This window comes from Electrona antarctica (genome assembly GCF_951216825.1).
Source record: "Electrona antarctica genome assembly, contig: scaffold_200, whole genome shotgun sequence".
NCBI classification, from domain to species: domain Eukaryota; kingdom Metazoa; phylum Chordata; class Actinopteri; order Myctophiformes; family Myctophidae; genus Electrona; species Electrona antarctica.
This window is the reverse complement of record NW_027637729.1, coordinates 170,194-186,577: the sequence shown is the minus strand read 5'-3', so window position 1 is coordinate 186,577 and position 16,384 is coordinate 170,194. Positions and strand designations below refer to the sequence as shown.

Here is a 16,384-nt window from a genome sequence, read left to right as displayed (position 1 = left end):
TTGGTCTAACCGTGAATGAGAAATAGTACAAAAACAGTATGTTAAGTTTACTTGCAATTAATCAACACATCAACTTGTGGGTTATTATATTACCCTTCTTAAAAAACAATTGTTTAACAAATGCCATAATGCTCATCATGCTACACTTGGTTTGTGGATTTGCTGATGTTTCTCACTCGCTCTAATGAAGCTATATAAAACACTAAACTTATTTATATTTCAAATATATGTGCGTTCATGATGTGAATTAATACATCTCTTTCCACACTGACAAGAAGGGAACAAATTAAATTCAGTGTGTACAACCTGGAAATTCAAACATTATTTGAATTACAAAATTATTTTCCACATACATCAGTATCATTAGGGTTTCTCCCCAGTGTGAATTCTCTCGTGGATTTTAAGACTGTCTATTCGAGAGAAGCATTGTCCACACTGGTCACATCCATAGGGTTTCTCTCCAGTGTGAATTCGCTGGTGGCTTTTAAGGCTGTCTATTCGAGAGAAGTGTTGTCCACACTGATCACATCCATAGGGTTTCTCTCCAGTGTGAATTATCTGGTGGGTTTTAAGGTTTGCCATTAGAGAGAAGTGTTGTCCACACTGATCACATCCATAAGGTTTCTCTCCAGTGTGAATTATCTGGTGTGTTTTAAGGCTGTCTATTCGAGAGAAGTGTTGCCCACACTGATCACATCCATATGGTTTCTCTCCAGTGTGAACCTTCTGATGGCTTTTAAGTTTGTCCATTCGAGAGAAGTGTTGTCCACACTGATCACATCCATAGGGTTTCTCTCCAGTGTGCATTCGCTGGTGGATTTTAAGTCTGGACATTGTAGAGAAGTGTTGTCCACACTGATCACATCCATAGGGTTTCTCTCCAGTGTGAACTTTCTGGTGTGTTTTAAGGTTTGCCATTCGAGAGAAGTGTTGTCCACACTGATCACATCCATAGGGTTTCTCTCCAGTGTGAATTCTCTGGTGTGTTTTAAGGCTGGACATTTGAGAGAAGTGGTGTCCACACTGATCACATACATAGGGTTTCTCTCCAGTATGAATTATCTGGTGGCTTTTAAGGCTGGACATTTGAGAGAAGTGGTGTCCACACTGATCACATACATAGGGTTTCTCTCCAGTGTGAATTCTCTGGTGTGTTTTAAGGCTGGACATTTGAGAGAAGTGGTGTCCACATTGATCACATCCATAGGGTTTTTCTCCAGTGTGAATTTTCTGGTGTGTTTTAAGGTTGATCAATTGAGAGAAGTGTCGTCCACACTGATCACATCCATAGGGTTTCTCTCCAGTGTGCATTCGCTGGTGTATTTTAAGACTGGACATTGTAGATAAGTGTTGTCCACACTGATCACATCCATAGGGTTTCTCTCCAGTGTGAACTTTCTGGTGTGTTTTAAGGTTTGCCATTCGAGAGAAGTGTTGTCCACACTGATCACATCCATATGGTTTCTCTCCAGTGTGAACCTTCTGATGGCTTTTAAGTTTGTCCATTCGAGAGAAGTGTTGTCCACACTGATCACATCCATAGGGTTTCTCTCCAGTGTGAATCCGCTGGTGGATTTTAAGGTATGACATTTGAGAGAAGTGTTGTCCACACTGATCACATCCATAGGGTTTCTCTCCAGTGTGAATTATCTGGTGTTTTTTAAGGCTTGACATATGAGAGAAGTTTTGTCCACACTGATCACATCCATAGGGTTTCTCTCCAGTGTGCATTCGCTGGTGTATTTTAAGTCTGGACATTGTAGGGAAGCGTTTACCACACTGAACACAGCAGTGGCATTTTTTTTTAGCCAATCTTCGTTGTTCATTCACCTCTGGTAGAACAGGGAAGCCAGACTGATGATGCAACACTGAATTGGAAACAAAGACAATGTACATATTGTTTAGAGGTACTTCATGGACTTGCATAAACTAATTTGACGTTAATGTACACAGTTGACAATGTTACCAGCCATTTATCATTTTATTTTACAATTCCCTCGCTATCCCTCCTGGCACTCCATCATGGCACAAATGCTATGTATCCAACAGACAGTTATTGTCTACCTTTAACGTTTGTTAAGAGTTCCAGGGTTAGTGTTGTAGGGTTTGTGGTCTAGCGTTAAGAAGACTAAAACTGGTATAAACACATAGCAGATCTGCAAGCTCCAGACGCAGCACAACACATTTAGAGATTGTAGATTTGCTACTTTTACAGTCTTTGACATGCACGGTTTCCATCCAGCATGCTGTTACAGTACAGTAATGAATGGGAACTTCTCTTCTGGTGCCCTCTTCGTTCTGAAAGGGGCGGAACTGTGACGCTCTATTGTCAGATTATGCGATTCCACTGCTTTAGTATCTAACTGTCATTGTCATCCTGGAATGGAATGAATGATGTTATATCATGTGTCAACTCAAATGGGTTCATGGGGAAAATGTACATTTATTACTATTACAACTAACCACTTCTTCCCTGTATGATTCCTCCTCATTATCCTCAGATGTGCATTTTGACCAAGCATTTGGCACTAACTGCAACTAAAGGGTTTCTTCCCTGTATGAGTCCTCATGTGTCTATGGGCTTTCCCCTTTCATGAGTCCTTGTGTGTGATTTTAGAGTAGCACTCCTAGCAAAGGCTTTACCACATACGTTACAAGTAAAGGGTTTTTCCCCTGTATGAGTCATCATGTGTGTTTTTAGATTAACACCCTGAGCAAAGCCTTTACCACACACATTACAAGTAAAGGGCTTTTCCCCTGTATGAGTCCTCATGTGTCTTTTTAGATTAACACCCAGAGCAAAGCCTTTACCACACACGTTACATGTAAAGGGCTTTTCCCCTGTATGAGTCCTCATGTGTGTTTTTAGATCACCACTCTGAATAAAGCCTTTACCACAAACTGTACAAGTGAATGGCTTTTCCCCTGTATGAATCCTTGAGTGCTTAGTCAGATTTGCCTTAAGATAAAAACATTTGCCACAGTCTGTACAACTAAAGCGTTTCTTCCCTGTGTGGCTCCTCATGGAGTGAATATGTTTTGATGATTTTAAGTCCTTGGACAGCTTGCTGTTCAAAGACAATCTTTGTCCTTCCACATGTTGTGTCTTGTGTGACTTCAGTGTGTTTAAAGTTGACTGACCTTCACTGGGCTCCTGCCACTCATCACTGTCTTCAGTGTCAGATACAGAACAGTGTGAAGAGAGGAGCTGGTTGTCACTAGTTGGTTGTGATGTTCCACAGTCCTCTACATCAGCTTGTGTTTTCATGTGTTCGGTTGAGGTGCCGGCTACAGGCTCTGTCTCTCTGTTTTCATCATCATGATCATCTTCACTTTTCACTGCTAGTAATGTCAAGTTTGACCCATCAGCCTCCATTGGTCTTTGAAGTAGCTCCTCTTTAATCTGTGGTGGTTGTGGTTCCTCCTGGACCAGACTGGAGGTCCTCTCCGGTTGTTCAGTGAAAACCTCCTCTTTACACACAGGGAGGTGCGGGACGGCTAGAAAAAAGACACAAAGAGAGAAAAACATTTAATGTTTGCATTTTTGGAGGAACATCATCTTCTCCATTTCTAATCAAAGACAGTTTTCAGGGCTTGACATTACATTTTTGAGCATTACATTTACTTACTTGTCCAAGTAAAGATTTTAGAAGACATCTTTTGTTTGTATTGATTATAATGTTGCATTTAAATAGTTACAAATAAGTAATACGTGTTCAACAGAAGGTTATGACAAAATTACACTACAAGAAAAAAAGAAAAGACAACTGAAACAATTGACACAAACTCAAACTGGTTGTTGGAAGTTTCAACAAACATGTTCCAATAATACAATGATTTTTGAGTGTGTCATACATATAGTGTGGAGTGGTGACTCCAGGTCTCAATCTTGAATTGATGCATGATTTGTATAAATGCAATAATATCAAACAATTACAATTTCAAAAAAAAAAATATATATATATATACCATTTTTACTAGGACTCCCACCCGTGGGTCCTGGGACCCACTGCAGACCTAACAACATCACTGTGGTACATTCTGTTTCCTAGACAGGCTCTCTACCCATTCAGCTATGGCTGTCCCCCTCTAAGGCAGGGGTACTCAACGTTTTTCCCCGGAAATGCTTTGGCAATGTCTCGGGACCCCCGCCCCGCCCCCTCCCGACCCCCAATATAAATTGACTGCTACAATAACCTTAATAATAGAGACAATACACCATAAATAAATACTGAAACCAGATATAATCATTAGGGAGGTGTATGCATGCACTATGTGTACCATGTAAACTCTTCATTTCCATTTTCCAGCCATTCAGTTGCAAAAGATTATTATTATTTTTTTAATAATTTGGGGACCCCCCTTGGCGACCCCCCGAGGGGTCCCGGCCCACAGGTTGAGAACCCCTGCTCTAAGGAAGGACAATATAATTAACTAGAACCAGGGATGGGTGTTTTCTGTGTATCTACGATGGTTAAAATAGAGTTTGAAGTTACAATGGGCTTGTCTGATAAAAATAAATATAGTAGACGATAACAATACCCACAATTATTTTGAAAGTGAAATATCCCTTTATGTAAGTAAGTAAACAAAACAGCACATGCCTATACGGTACAACTTTACTACAGGTTGCATCTTTGCATCAAACAGTCCACGTCTCTGGTCCACCTCTGGCTGTTCCTCTGACAACGTTGAATGTCTTTTGGAGGCCATCTCTCTAGATACTGTAGACCTCTCCCTGTGGTGCTCTGTGGAAATCACCAGTAAAAACAACTTGTACTTATCATTCAATAAGGATTTACTGAACAACTGAACAACCAGGAGTAGTCTGGTGACCACCGGATAGACGGGTGAAAGCCGGAATGTAGACGGCACCCGGGAGCAGTATGGGTTTCCGCCCCAGCCTGTGTCTTCCGTGAGGAGGAAGCCCAACACACCCACGGTGAGGCCTTTAGGAGGGCCATTCAAGCTGCAAGCGGAGTCTGCAGCACCACCGTTGCCCAGGTGGAGCCTGCAGCACCACCGTTGCCCAGGTGGAGCCTGCAGAACCATTGTGGCTCAAGAATCCACCACTCCTGAATGAAGTGTCTGGTGCTGATTGATGATTAGAACCTTCCTGGACAGATCACTTAACCCTTTGAGTGGACCAGTACCATGTCTCGTGCTTAAAATCTTAAAAGTCTCACGCACAAATATCTTAATAGCTAAACATGATTATGGGTTCAAACTTGTTGTTCTATACTTATGTAGTGGCACAAGCGGAAACATGCTGTGTGTCTGTGTCTTTTAGGGGACCATGAGTTACCAAACTATATTTGTATCCTTACAGTTTCTGTCTTGTTAGAATAATACTAATAAAAACATCATTGTGTTTTACCTGAGAGAGTATTGCACCACATCTTCCTACGTAGTAATGTCAAAGTTGACTCACCAGTCTCCTCTTCCTGTTCTTCTTTAATCTGTGGAGGTTGTGGTTCCTCCAGGACCAGACTGGATCTCCTCTCCTGTTGTTCCTCTTTAATCTGTGGAGGGTGTGGTTCCTCCAGGACCAGACTGGATCTCCTCTCCTGTTGTTCATCTTTAATCTGTGGAGGGTGTGGTTCCTCCAGGACCAGACTGGATCTCCTCTCCTCATATTCAGATGAAACCTCTTTACACACAGACAGGACGAGGGGAGAGACGGTAGCATCAGCAGAGCAACTCAAAGTGCTTTTGTCAACTCAAAGATTATTCTCCTATTCGTTTTGTCAGGATCGTTTAAAAAATGAGTGTCTCGAGTCTCTTCACAATGCCTCGCAGAGCAAGGTGTTGAGTAGAGCCCGACATCGGTCTCAACGATGTATCCGTCATTGTTGGCGCCGATGCCCAACATCGGCCATTATTTCACAGATGTGGCCAAAACATTTTTTTAATCATCATTAATGTAATCTACCCCCAACCACCCCTTTTCCCCCTCACTGTATATTTCCCTTTTTATCTCCTTTATGATGAATTCCTGTTGTGTTCTTTGGAAAAATAGAAGTGTATATTTGTACATCTCTAAGTGTTTTGATGAATTGAACAAGATGGACCCTCTGGTAAACAAGTGTAATGCTTTTATTGGGTCGTCCACTCACAGTTAACAGTTTTTGTAGTTGTTTTTGAGTTGTTACCTGAGAGAGTATTGCACCACATCTTCCTACGTAGTAATGTCAAAGTTGACTCACCAGTCTCCTCTTCCTGTTCCTCTTTAATCTGTGGATGTTGTTGTTCCTCCTGGGCCAGAATGGATCTCCTCTCCTCATATTCAGATGAAACCTCTTTACACACAGACAGAAGGAGGAGAGAGAAGGTAGCATCAGCAGAGGAACTCAAAGTGCTTTTGTCAACTCAAAGATGACATTTATTCTCCTATTTGTTTTGTCAGGATAACCATTGTTTAAAAAATAAGTGTCTTGAATCTCTTCACAACGCCTGGCAGAGCAAGGCGTTGTGAGTAGAGCCTGACATCGGTCTCACCGATGTATCCGTAATTTTAGGCACCGATGCCCGACATCGGACATTATTTCACTGATGTGGCCAAAGTTTTTTTTATCATCATTAATGTAACCTACACTTGTCTTTTAGAATATAATATGCCCTTATGAAACGCGCTCTTTTGGTTTGATATAAATTTCTTGCAGCTGCAGAGAATGGATTTAAAAGGCACTGTGCGCACCGTGCCTGTGACTCTGGAGCCTAGGCTGCAGCAGAAAACCCTGCCCTGCGAGTGACTGTCATACATGGAAGTCCAGCTGTCATTCCGGACCCCTCGCCCTGAGAAAATGTCGTCCGTTTGCAGCCCGGGAAAATATATGAGAGATGTTTGAAAAGATCAGATATTTGAATAAACAAGCGTTTTCTGCCTGAACTTTTACATGGATGTGAAACTACAGTACAATATCTCACTCCACTTCTTTGGAGTTATGTATTGGGTGAGTACAAACAGAGCGTGCAGCACATTTATGCCGCCCATGTCTCCTTGCTCACTGGGAGCGGAGGCATCTGATCTATGGCTGTGTTTACAGGAATATATGTAATTTATGTATGATCACAGACATTCTAGGGCTAGTATAACTACTGGTAAATGCAGTTCAGTTCAGCTAGCTTAATGCTACTTGTAGCTAAGTTGGTGTTGTTCAGAGTCTACTAACCTGCAGTGTGTAGATCGATGTCCATATCAAAATCAATGTCCAGCCGTTTGTTTTGTGTCTCCAGCAGACTTTCTAGTGTCTCCATCTCTCTCTGGAAGAGTTTGACCATGAACTCTCCCACCGCGCTGAGGCGCTCCAACACAAACACTCTGACGCTAAGCTCCACACTACAAACATCAGCAGCGCCACACTGCTGTTTGTCCACAACAAACAATATCTCCTCTCCCACCAACGCTAGCTGTTCATTTATCTTCAGCCGCACTGACTCCATTTGACGCTTTTCACCTCCTTTAGGAGACATTTCCACCAAGCTTTCTGTTCCTACTGTAATATAGAATGTGTAATATATCAAATGTTGAAATATCAACAATTCTCGAGAGGCACGACAACATGTTTGTTCAACAACATTACCGTGGAAAACAACTGGCGTGGCCACGTGATGCAAACAAGTACTTCCGACCGGGTCAAAGTTTTCACGCATGCGCAATAAAGCATCCAGGCACTGTTGCCTTAATGCCTTTCGCCCCCTGGTGGTGGAGGTGTGTAACTGTCAGATAGATAGATAGATAGATAGATAGATAGATAGATAGATAGATAGATAGATAGATAGATAGATAGTGTTATGACCTGGCTCTTGGGCCATAACAAAGGAGGAAGACACAGCTGTTTAAAAGTGCACAAACCAATATTGATTTACAATATAATAAACGTATGCATCAAACAATACTAAAGTATTAAGTGGCTTGTGTTAATCAGTAGATCAGTAGTGTAAGTGAGTGGATGTGTGGTAAATGTAATGTAGGGTGTTGAATGGTGCAAACAAATGCTGCTGCTCTCATGGAAGGAGAGAGAGAGAGACCTGGCTCCCAAGAGAAGACAGACTATGCACACACAGCACACAAAACGAGGTAGAGACTGAGCTACACTTCCTAACCGTCTGTCCACTGTACCAAGACATCAGAGACATGTACTTCCCTGCACGGATTACAATCACCCAAGGAGAGTTTTTGTTTGTTTAAAACATTGAAATACTGCTGTTAACTTTAAAAAGTATAAAACGTCTCGGATGTATAGGCTAACTATCTATGACAGAAAATGCACAATCTTTTATAGTCTCACAAGATAGTATTACTCAAAGTGTTAATATAACACAGCTCTGTTTACATGTTTATTGTATTGTTTTATCTTGATTATTTGTTTCCACTTTTGCTTTGGCAATGTAAACATTTGTGTTTATGTTTTCTCATGCCAATAAAGCTCCTATGAATTTAATTTAATTGAGTTAGGCCGGCAAACTCCCAGCCCTTTATAGAACACACTGGGACCACTGGCCAGGTGCTCCCAATGCACTGATTGGTAATTGCTCAGGACCTGTGGGAAGCAAAGACCTAGGCCTATAGGAATACACACAGGCCCTAGTAGGCCAACTACAGGGGCTGTGACAACAGACAGACAGACAGACAGACAGACAGACAGACAGACAGACAGACAGACAGACAGACAGACAGATAGATAAGCTATTTGCACACTTTTGACAATTTGAATCCATGATGCATTGATATTAAATGGAAAAGGTACTTTGTAATTTCACTAATTTGTCATTAAAAGGAATACTTGAGCATACGTAGGCTACTTTGTCCACCACCGATAACTGGACACCAACATCAGGTAGTCTAAATTATTATCTATGTATTAGTACTAATTACCTAGTAATTATTACTGGTGGTTCATCAGCTATGCCTGATTTTCAATCGAGTGCTACAGCGCCACCCTTTGTCCAATGGTTGTGGGCTTTGTGTCTAAGCAGGGTGACATAGCCCTCTAACATATTGCCACATTTCGTGAAAAACAACTGCATGGTTTGGCCTGGAGCGCTGACATAAGAAAATATGTATAATTCAAAATAGTGGGTGATCTAATGCTGCATTCACATGGAATCGGGCAAGTGGTAGACGGCAAACGGCAAAACCTGCTGGACGGCACGGTAAAAAGATTAAATATTTTAACATTGATGCCGTCTGCCGCGACCGTCACCTGATCTGGCTGTCGTGCCGTCCTGTTCCGTTCACCGTCCTGCTCCCGTCCACTAAAATTACTTACGGTTTGTCATCTACTGCTTGATTCCATGTGAATGCAGCATTAGCCAGGGTCAGAGGTCAAAAGTCAGAACACGAAAGTTGTTCGACACGAGGAGACGCATATGTCTATCCAAGTTTTATTGTTGACGGTCAAACGGAGCTATACCTGTTCAAATTTTGCATTTTTGATTGATTGCTATAGCGCCACCCTTTGGCCAATGGCCGTGGGCTTTGCGTTCTCACCATTTAGCATACCCCTCTACCATATTGCCAAGTTTCACGAAAACCGACTGCACGGTTAAGCCAGAAATGCATTATTTTTTTAAGGGGCCAGGCACTTCGAGCGCAGCCCCTTAAAAACAGACAACTGCAATAAGGGACCATAGGCCATTTAGTTTGGCCCCTTAATAACTTGTGAAAATTAATTTCTAATCCTTTCTTAGATAGGTGACGATTTGGCACATTTTGAATATTGTATATTTTCTGTAAAATGTCATATTTTTTAATTACATTTGACGCAGTGATGGTCTCATAATATAATTTTTTCTTGTTTTTAGTTTTTCTTTTGGAGGTTACAAAAATACCAGATACTCTGTATAGACTGTGTTAGCAGAGCTGCCATTACAGCGATAAGGAAGAGTCTAGATAGCCTGGAGCTAGTCGGAATAAACAAACATAACGGAGGAAAAGAATGAGGACTCAGCACTTACATTCAGCTCGTGACCATAATAACTCGAGCATCTTTATTAGCAGCGTCATTATATACACATTGGGTAACAGGCATATCCGGTACTTCCGGTGTGGCACTTCAGAATAAGGGTTTATCGTTTACATATATACAGACAATAAAGATCACATCTTAACAGACTGTCATCATGGGAATGTGTCGCCGCACTAAGAGGTGTTAGTAGAAAGAGTGAGACCACAGCATATCATGATGGATCCATCCACATCTTTAATGTCAACCCTCCGGCCGGCCGGCCTGCCAGCCAGGAGAAGACCCCCAAAACACTGTATTCTAGGTCCACTGGTGACCGTTAAGAAAAGGCAGGCACGTGCATAGGCTTCAGCCCCTGCCCCTTTACCCGTCTGTAAAAAACTGCCCTCTCCAGTCCATGAAAGTAGCATTTACTATGGTGAAAGAAATGCAAAATGTGGCCATTTTAAAGACGTTTTGGCCAATCTGCCCAATCTGCTCAGTTCAAAGCTTGTTGAATGTGAGTGACTTATTCAAATACCACGACAAAATGGTCGTGCATCTGTTCCCAATGAGTCTTGCCGTAAGCTGACTCCGCCAGATGGGGCAGCAGAGAGTACAAAGGGTTCCCCCCTCCTGCTCCCATCTGGGAAGCGTGATTTCTTTCTACAAACGTTTTAAGACATAGACCCGCCCTTGGTGACGCCCCGCGTGGCCCGCCTGCCTCTGATTGGCCGCGATCCCTTTTGGCTAGCTATGCTGCTGCTGTCAGAAGAGGGAGAAGGGAGAAGCTTAGCCATAATAATATTAAAACGTTAGAGATTTAGCGCTAATAATATTAAAACGCCAACATTTATCTGTCTCCGTCCCCGATAAAAGGTAAGCCTTGTAACTGTAATTGTCTCGTGAACACTTCTTTTTGTTGTAGTTTGCACAGAACGAAAAACGATTTAGCGATAATAATATTAAAACGCCAACATTTATCTGTCGCCGCATAACTTAAAGGGTAAGACCACTTTTGTAGAGGTTTGGGTTGTGTAGTTACCTTGCCATGATGTAACTCCAAATGTGGACAAGAAATCAAAAATAATTTCTCCAGTGATTAGAAATTGATAATTCAAAATATGCTCCTCATTGACTTACATTGTACGCTGAAACAGCTCTCAAAGTCACTCTTTTAGTACGTAAACAAACACAAACAAAGTTGTTTCAGACAATATAGCGCAACACCAAAACTCATGTGGTTTTATTTCTTCATAAAAATGTTAACTTCCTGTTGATTTGTCCATTTTTATTCAGAAGAAAACCCGGACTGGATCCATGGATCCGGATCCAGATCTTCATATAGTAAAATCAACAGGAAGTTACCATTTTTATGAAGAAATAAAACCACATGAGTTTTGGTGTTGCTCTATATTGTCTGAAACAACTTTGTTTGTGTTTGTTTACGTACTAAAAGAGTGACTTTGAGAGCTGTTTCAGCGTACAATGTAAGTCAATGAGGAGCATATTTTGAATTATCAATTTCTAATCACTGGAGAAATTATTTTTGATTTCCTGTCCACATTTGGAGTTACATCATGGCAAGGTAACTACACAACCCAAACCTCTACAAAAGTGGTCTTACCCTTTAAGTGTGCTCACTTAAGTATGTGTTTATTCGTCTGCATCTCATAGTAGGATCACAGACTAAGATTCTGTGACCATCCTCTGGGAAGGATGGTTTGATGATTGATTTGACCTCTATGGACCCTTTATAAAAGATTTAGCCCCCAGGTCCCTCGCAAAAATCCCGGCATTTTTCGCTAGAGGGTCAAATTCAAAATGGCGTCTGGCGCCATAGCCAAAAATGAACTTTTGATCTAGATGACCTAGAATCATGTATGAAGACACTTTTCCATACAAGTCAACCATGAGGATTCCAAATCTGACCCAATTTTAATCATAAGACTTCGTTTTGGCCCCAAAATTCAAGATGGCCGCCATCCAGTAGAGTGAAAACATTACTTTTGAATAGGAAAGCAATCTATTTGGGGGCTGTAATTTTTACAGACACAAAACACATGTGTCAGAGCATTCTGTGTCACTGGTTTCTGAATCAGATTCAGATGACTCCACCCTCCTCCTCTGTGCATCATCATCATCATCCTCCTCCTCCTCATCCTCCTCCTCCTCTCAATTTCCTCGTCCTCTTCTTGACCTGTTGCAAGTATCACAAAACGCATGCCCTTTGCCTTTTTACTGGGAGATCATCCTGTGTACGTGTACGTCCTCATCACTCTGATCAAGGCCGAGAACCCAGTACCATGACATTGTGTCCTTTCTTGGTCCTTTCCATACACAGTGTGTGATGATGAGCATGAGCATTTTCTGGCAGCGGCATCAGCCGCGGAACACCCGTGGCAGGAGGTACAGTAGTGTTTCTCGGCGGCATCAGTCCAACACTCTACCCCAAACCCTAAATCTAACCGCAAGCATGACGCAACGCATGGCATCAGCCGCAGAACACCCACGGCAGGAGACAGTGTTTCTCTGCGGCATCAGTCCGACACTCTACCCCAAACCCTTACCCTAACCCTAACCGCAAGCACGACGCAACACATGTTGGACCAAAACACTGCCACGGAAGCGAGCGGCAGTTGAGTGTCCCAGCGCCAAAGCCCCTTTTCCTGGCAGCATGGCGTGGAGCGGCGGCCACGAGATGGAGCGGCAGTAGAGTGACATAATCCCCCGGCAGATGCCGCCCCTCCCCCCGGCAGCGCCGCGTCTCATTGCCGTAGAATGCACTCACTGCTTCTGACAAGGGGAGTGAGCTAGGAGATATACTTGTCGCGGGAGGAGTCATTGCTGAGGGATCTGTTGATTGTGCGCTGAAAGGCTAGCATTATAAGAGGGGCTGCGTTGCTTGAGGCTGATGTATTGATTGATTGATTGAAATATTTATTAACAGTTTGCAGAATTACAGTACATTTCAAGCACAAACTCAATACAAAGACTGTTAACTGTGAGTGGACAACCCAATTAAGCATTACACTTGTTTACAAGAGGGTCCACCTTGTTCAATTCATCAAAACATTTAGAGACGTACAAATAGACACTTCTATAGTCAAAGAACAGAACAGGAATTCATCATAAGGGAGGTAAAAAGGGAAAAGAAACATATACAGTAAGGGGAAAAGGGGGTGGGTGGTGGGCGGGGGAATTCAGATTTTACGGAGGCCAGTTTCGAATTGCAGCCGTCCGTAGGTGCCCTTTGAGAGCGGTTTTGAAGGAGGCACTTATGAGTCAGCTAGCCAAGGACAGGCTGATATCCAACCTAACAGAGGAGACGAGAGAATCTTGATATTCTGAGGAATACAAGTCTCTCCCAGGAAACCCTTGCTGCTGCTCATGCAGCACTGGAGGATGATGCAGATCTCAAAAATCTCATCAGCAACCTTTTCTCCCAATCAGAGGTCAGTGAGATGGCAGACTACTGGAGGGACTTCCTGTCCCTGACAGCTAATGCAGAATGTTCATGCAGTCCATATCTACAACTGGGAAGAGTATGTCAGCTCTCTGCGTGCTATGCAGCCGTGGATGCTAGCATACAACAACAATAAGTATTGGAGGTGGCTGCCTGACTTCTGGGATGATGCTGACAGCTCTTCCTGCTGAACAGGTTGCCTTCCTTCCTATTAATTTCACTCTCACTCGAGATCAAGAAGGCAACCCATACAAGTGGTTGGACTATGTCCACAAGGTGTAATCCATCATCCTTGCCCGCCTTTGTGATGCTCAAAATATCATCTATGTGAATGACCCATACGATGCAGCATACTCAACTAAAGATGATGAGCGAGACCTGCGTGTACAGGGTAAGGCACATGTTACCAACACGTACATGAAATTTAATGACACCTTCCCCTCTGCTAAGGCATTCAAATGAGTCAGTAACAATCAGTGGATGCAAAAATGAATATGCAGCTACCTCACAGACCTGGCACAGAATGTGAATGCAGCGATTGTCAACTCTATGCTGTTGGCCCACATTGCATCAACTTGTCAACACAACAACCAATGGTAGACTACAGCATTGAGCAGTCTGAAGCCGACACCATCCTCTTCACTGTTTATGCAGGCTGTGATGCCAACTCAGGCTTCTATGGCAAAGGAAAATCATCAGTGTATGACAAGGTGGTAAAGAGCTCTATGACACAGCAGCAGCTCTCATGGTGTGGAGATAGCCTTGACCTTGAGAAGGAGGTAGAACAATAGTTATTTGCATATACGGGACAGGTAATCTATGGAGACAAGAAGCCTGTGCTGCCAAGTAGAAGAGAATGAAGGAAAAAAAATGAATCTGTCTCCCTCCAGATGGAGATAGCCTACGCCAACACTGCCTCCACACCAACTACTTGGCGTATCTAGTGCTCCACCCCACACTGAAGCACCACCCCTCACCACTCGGACAGATTGGGAGTGGTGGGTGGTCGCTGTTCTCTTGTCTGCCACATGCGGCCTGCTCTCCCAACACACCTACCTGCACCAGTTGAAGAAGACGAGGAAGTTGAGAGTGAGGAGGATGAGGAGGAGGATGATGCACAGAGGAGGAGGGTGGAGTCATTTGAATCCGATGATTCAGAAACCAGTGACACAGAATGCTATCTGACACATGTGTTTTGTGTCTGTAAAAATTACAACCCCCAAATAGATTGCTTTCCTTTACAAAAGTAATGTTTTCACTCTACTGGATGGCGGCCATCTTGAATTCCGGGGCCAAAACGAGGTCTTGTGATTAAAATGGTGTCAGATTTGGAATCCTCATGGTTGACTTGTATGGAAAAGTGTCTTCATACATGATTCTAGGTCATCTAGATCAAAAGTTCATTTTTGGCTATGGCGCCGGACGCCATTTTGAATTTGGCCCTCTAGCAAAAAATGCCGGGATTTTTGCGAGGGACCTGGGGGCTAAATCTTTTATAAAGGGTCCATAGAGGTCAAATCAATCATCAAACCATCCTTCCCAGAGGATGGTCACAGAATCTTAGTCTGTGACCCTACTATCAAGAAAAGCAGTGCAATCAAAGCTTCTGCAGCAACACATACACTACAGAAAATCATATCATGAGCACACTTACATAAACACACACTTTTGCCTACACATGCACACAGGACGTAAACGTAAGCCATAGTTCACCGTCATGTCATGATTATGATTATGTCATGCGGCGACAGATAAATGTTGGCGTTTTAATATTATTATCGCTAAATCGCTTTTCGTTCTGTGCAAACTACAACAAAAAGAAGACAATTACAGTTACAAGGCTTACCTTTTATCGGGGACGGAGACAGATAAATGTTGGCGTTTTAATATTGTTATCGCTAAATCGCTTTTCGTTCTGTGCAAACTACAACAAAAAGAAGACAATTACAGTTACAAGGCTTACCTTTTATCGGGGACGGAGACAGATAAATGTTGGCGTTTTAATATTATTATCGCTAAATCGCTAACGTTTTAATATTATTATGGCTAAGCTTCTCCCTCTTCTGACAGCAGCAGCATAGCTAGCCAAAAGGGTTCGCGGCCAATCAGAGGCAGGCGGGCCGCGCGGGGCGTCACCAAGGGCGGGTCTATGTCTTAAAGCGTTTGTAGAAAGAAATCACGCATCTGGGAACTCTCAGGCAGACTTGATGCCCGGCCACAAAACGGCCTGGCCAATCAGCAGCAGCTATCCCGCCTCTAGCTGCTGCTGATTGGCCAGGCCGTTTTGTGGCCGGGCATCAAGTCTGCCTGAGAGTTCCCAGATGGGAGCAGGAGGGGGGAACCCAGTGTACTCTCTGCTGCCCCATCTGGCGGAGTCAGGTTAGGCTTGCAGAGCATGGCTTAAAATTCAGGCTGATCGGCTGTGGGGCCAATAGGGCTATACTGTAGGCTACTGTATATTGATCACAACATGAACGCCAGACATGCATGCCTCGGTAACTCCAAATGTCCTGCGAATCATTTCATATTTCATGACAACATATCATCACAAGAACGCATCAGTGGACTTACCATCTGACAAAGAAATTATAGCTGTGTCGTGTGTCCAGATTTGATCCATTTCCCCAGTCATTCCGACATACGACAGTGATATGATATTAATCAAATAATAATCATAAGCGGCGAACAGTCGACGCCAGCGTCCTCACTTCCCACATGCACACACCAATGGTGGCAAGCTAGCACCGACCGACTCATTGGAGGCAATGTAGGGTTCAGTGTCTTGCCCAAGGACACTTCGACATGTCGACAGGAGGAGCCGGGATTTGAACCGCCGACCCAGGGATCATTGGACGACCTGCTCTACCTCCTGAGCCACAGCCGCCCGATATTAGATGGGCAGAGCCCACAACTCTGTTCGCATTCCCATGCTTTATAAGCTTCATCCCATAGTCCTTTTCCTTTAACGCGT

General features: G+C 43.2%; 1 protein-coding gene across 1 annotated transcript; it reads right to left on the bottom strand.

Annotated features, from left to right (window-relative positions):
* Positions 1-363: 363 nt before the first annotated feature.
* On the bottom strand, positions 364-7,620 carry LOC306918711 (uncharacterized protein; the record flags this gene model as incomplete). The annotated part of the gene is made up of 6 exons (XM_079531583.1): positions 7,173-7,620; positions 6,207-6,299; positions 5,432-5,650; positions 4,611-4,748; positions 3,142-3,498; positions 364-1,868 (listed from the first exon to the last, which is right to left on the bottom strand). The coding sequence occupies exons 1-6, from the start codon at positions 7,471-7,473 to the stop codon at positions 364-366; spliced, it is 2,613 nt and encodes an 870-aa protein (XP_079387709.1). The 5' UTR covers positions 7,474-7,620.
* Positions 7,621-16,384: the final 8,764 nt, after the last annotated feature.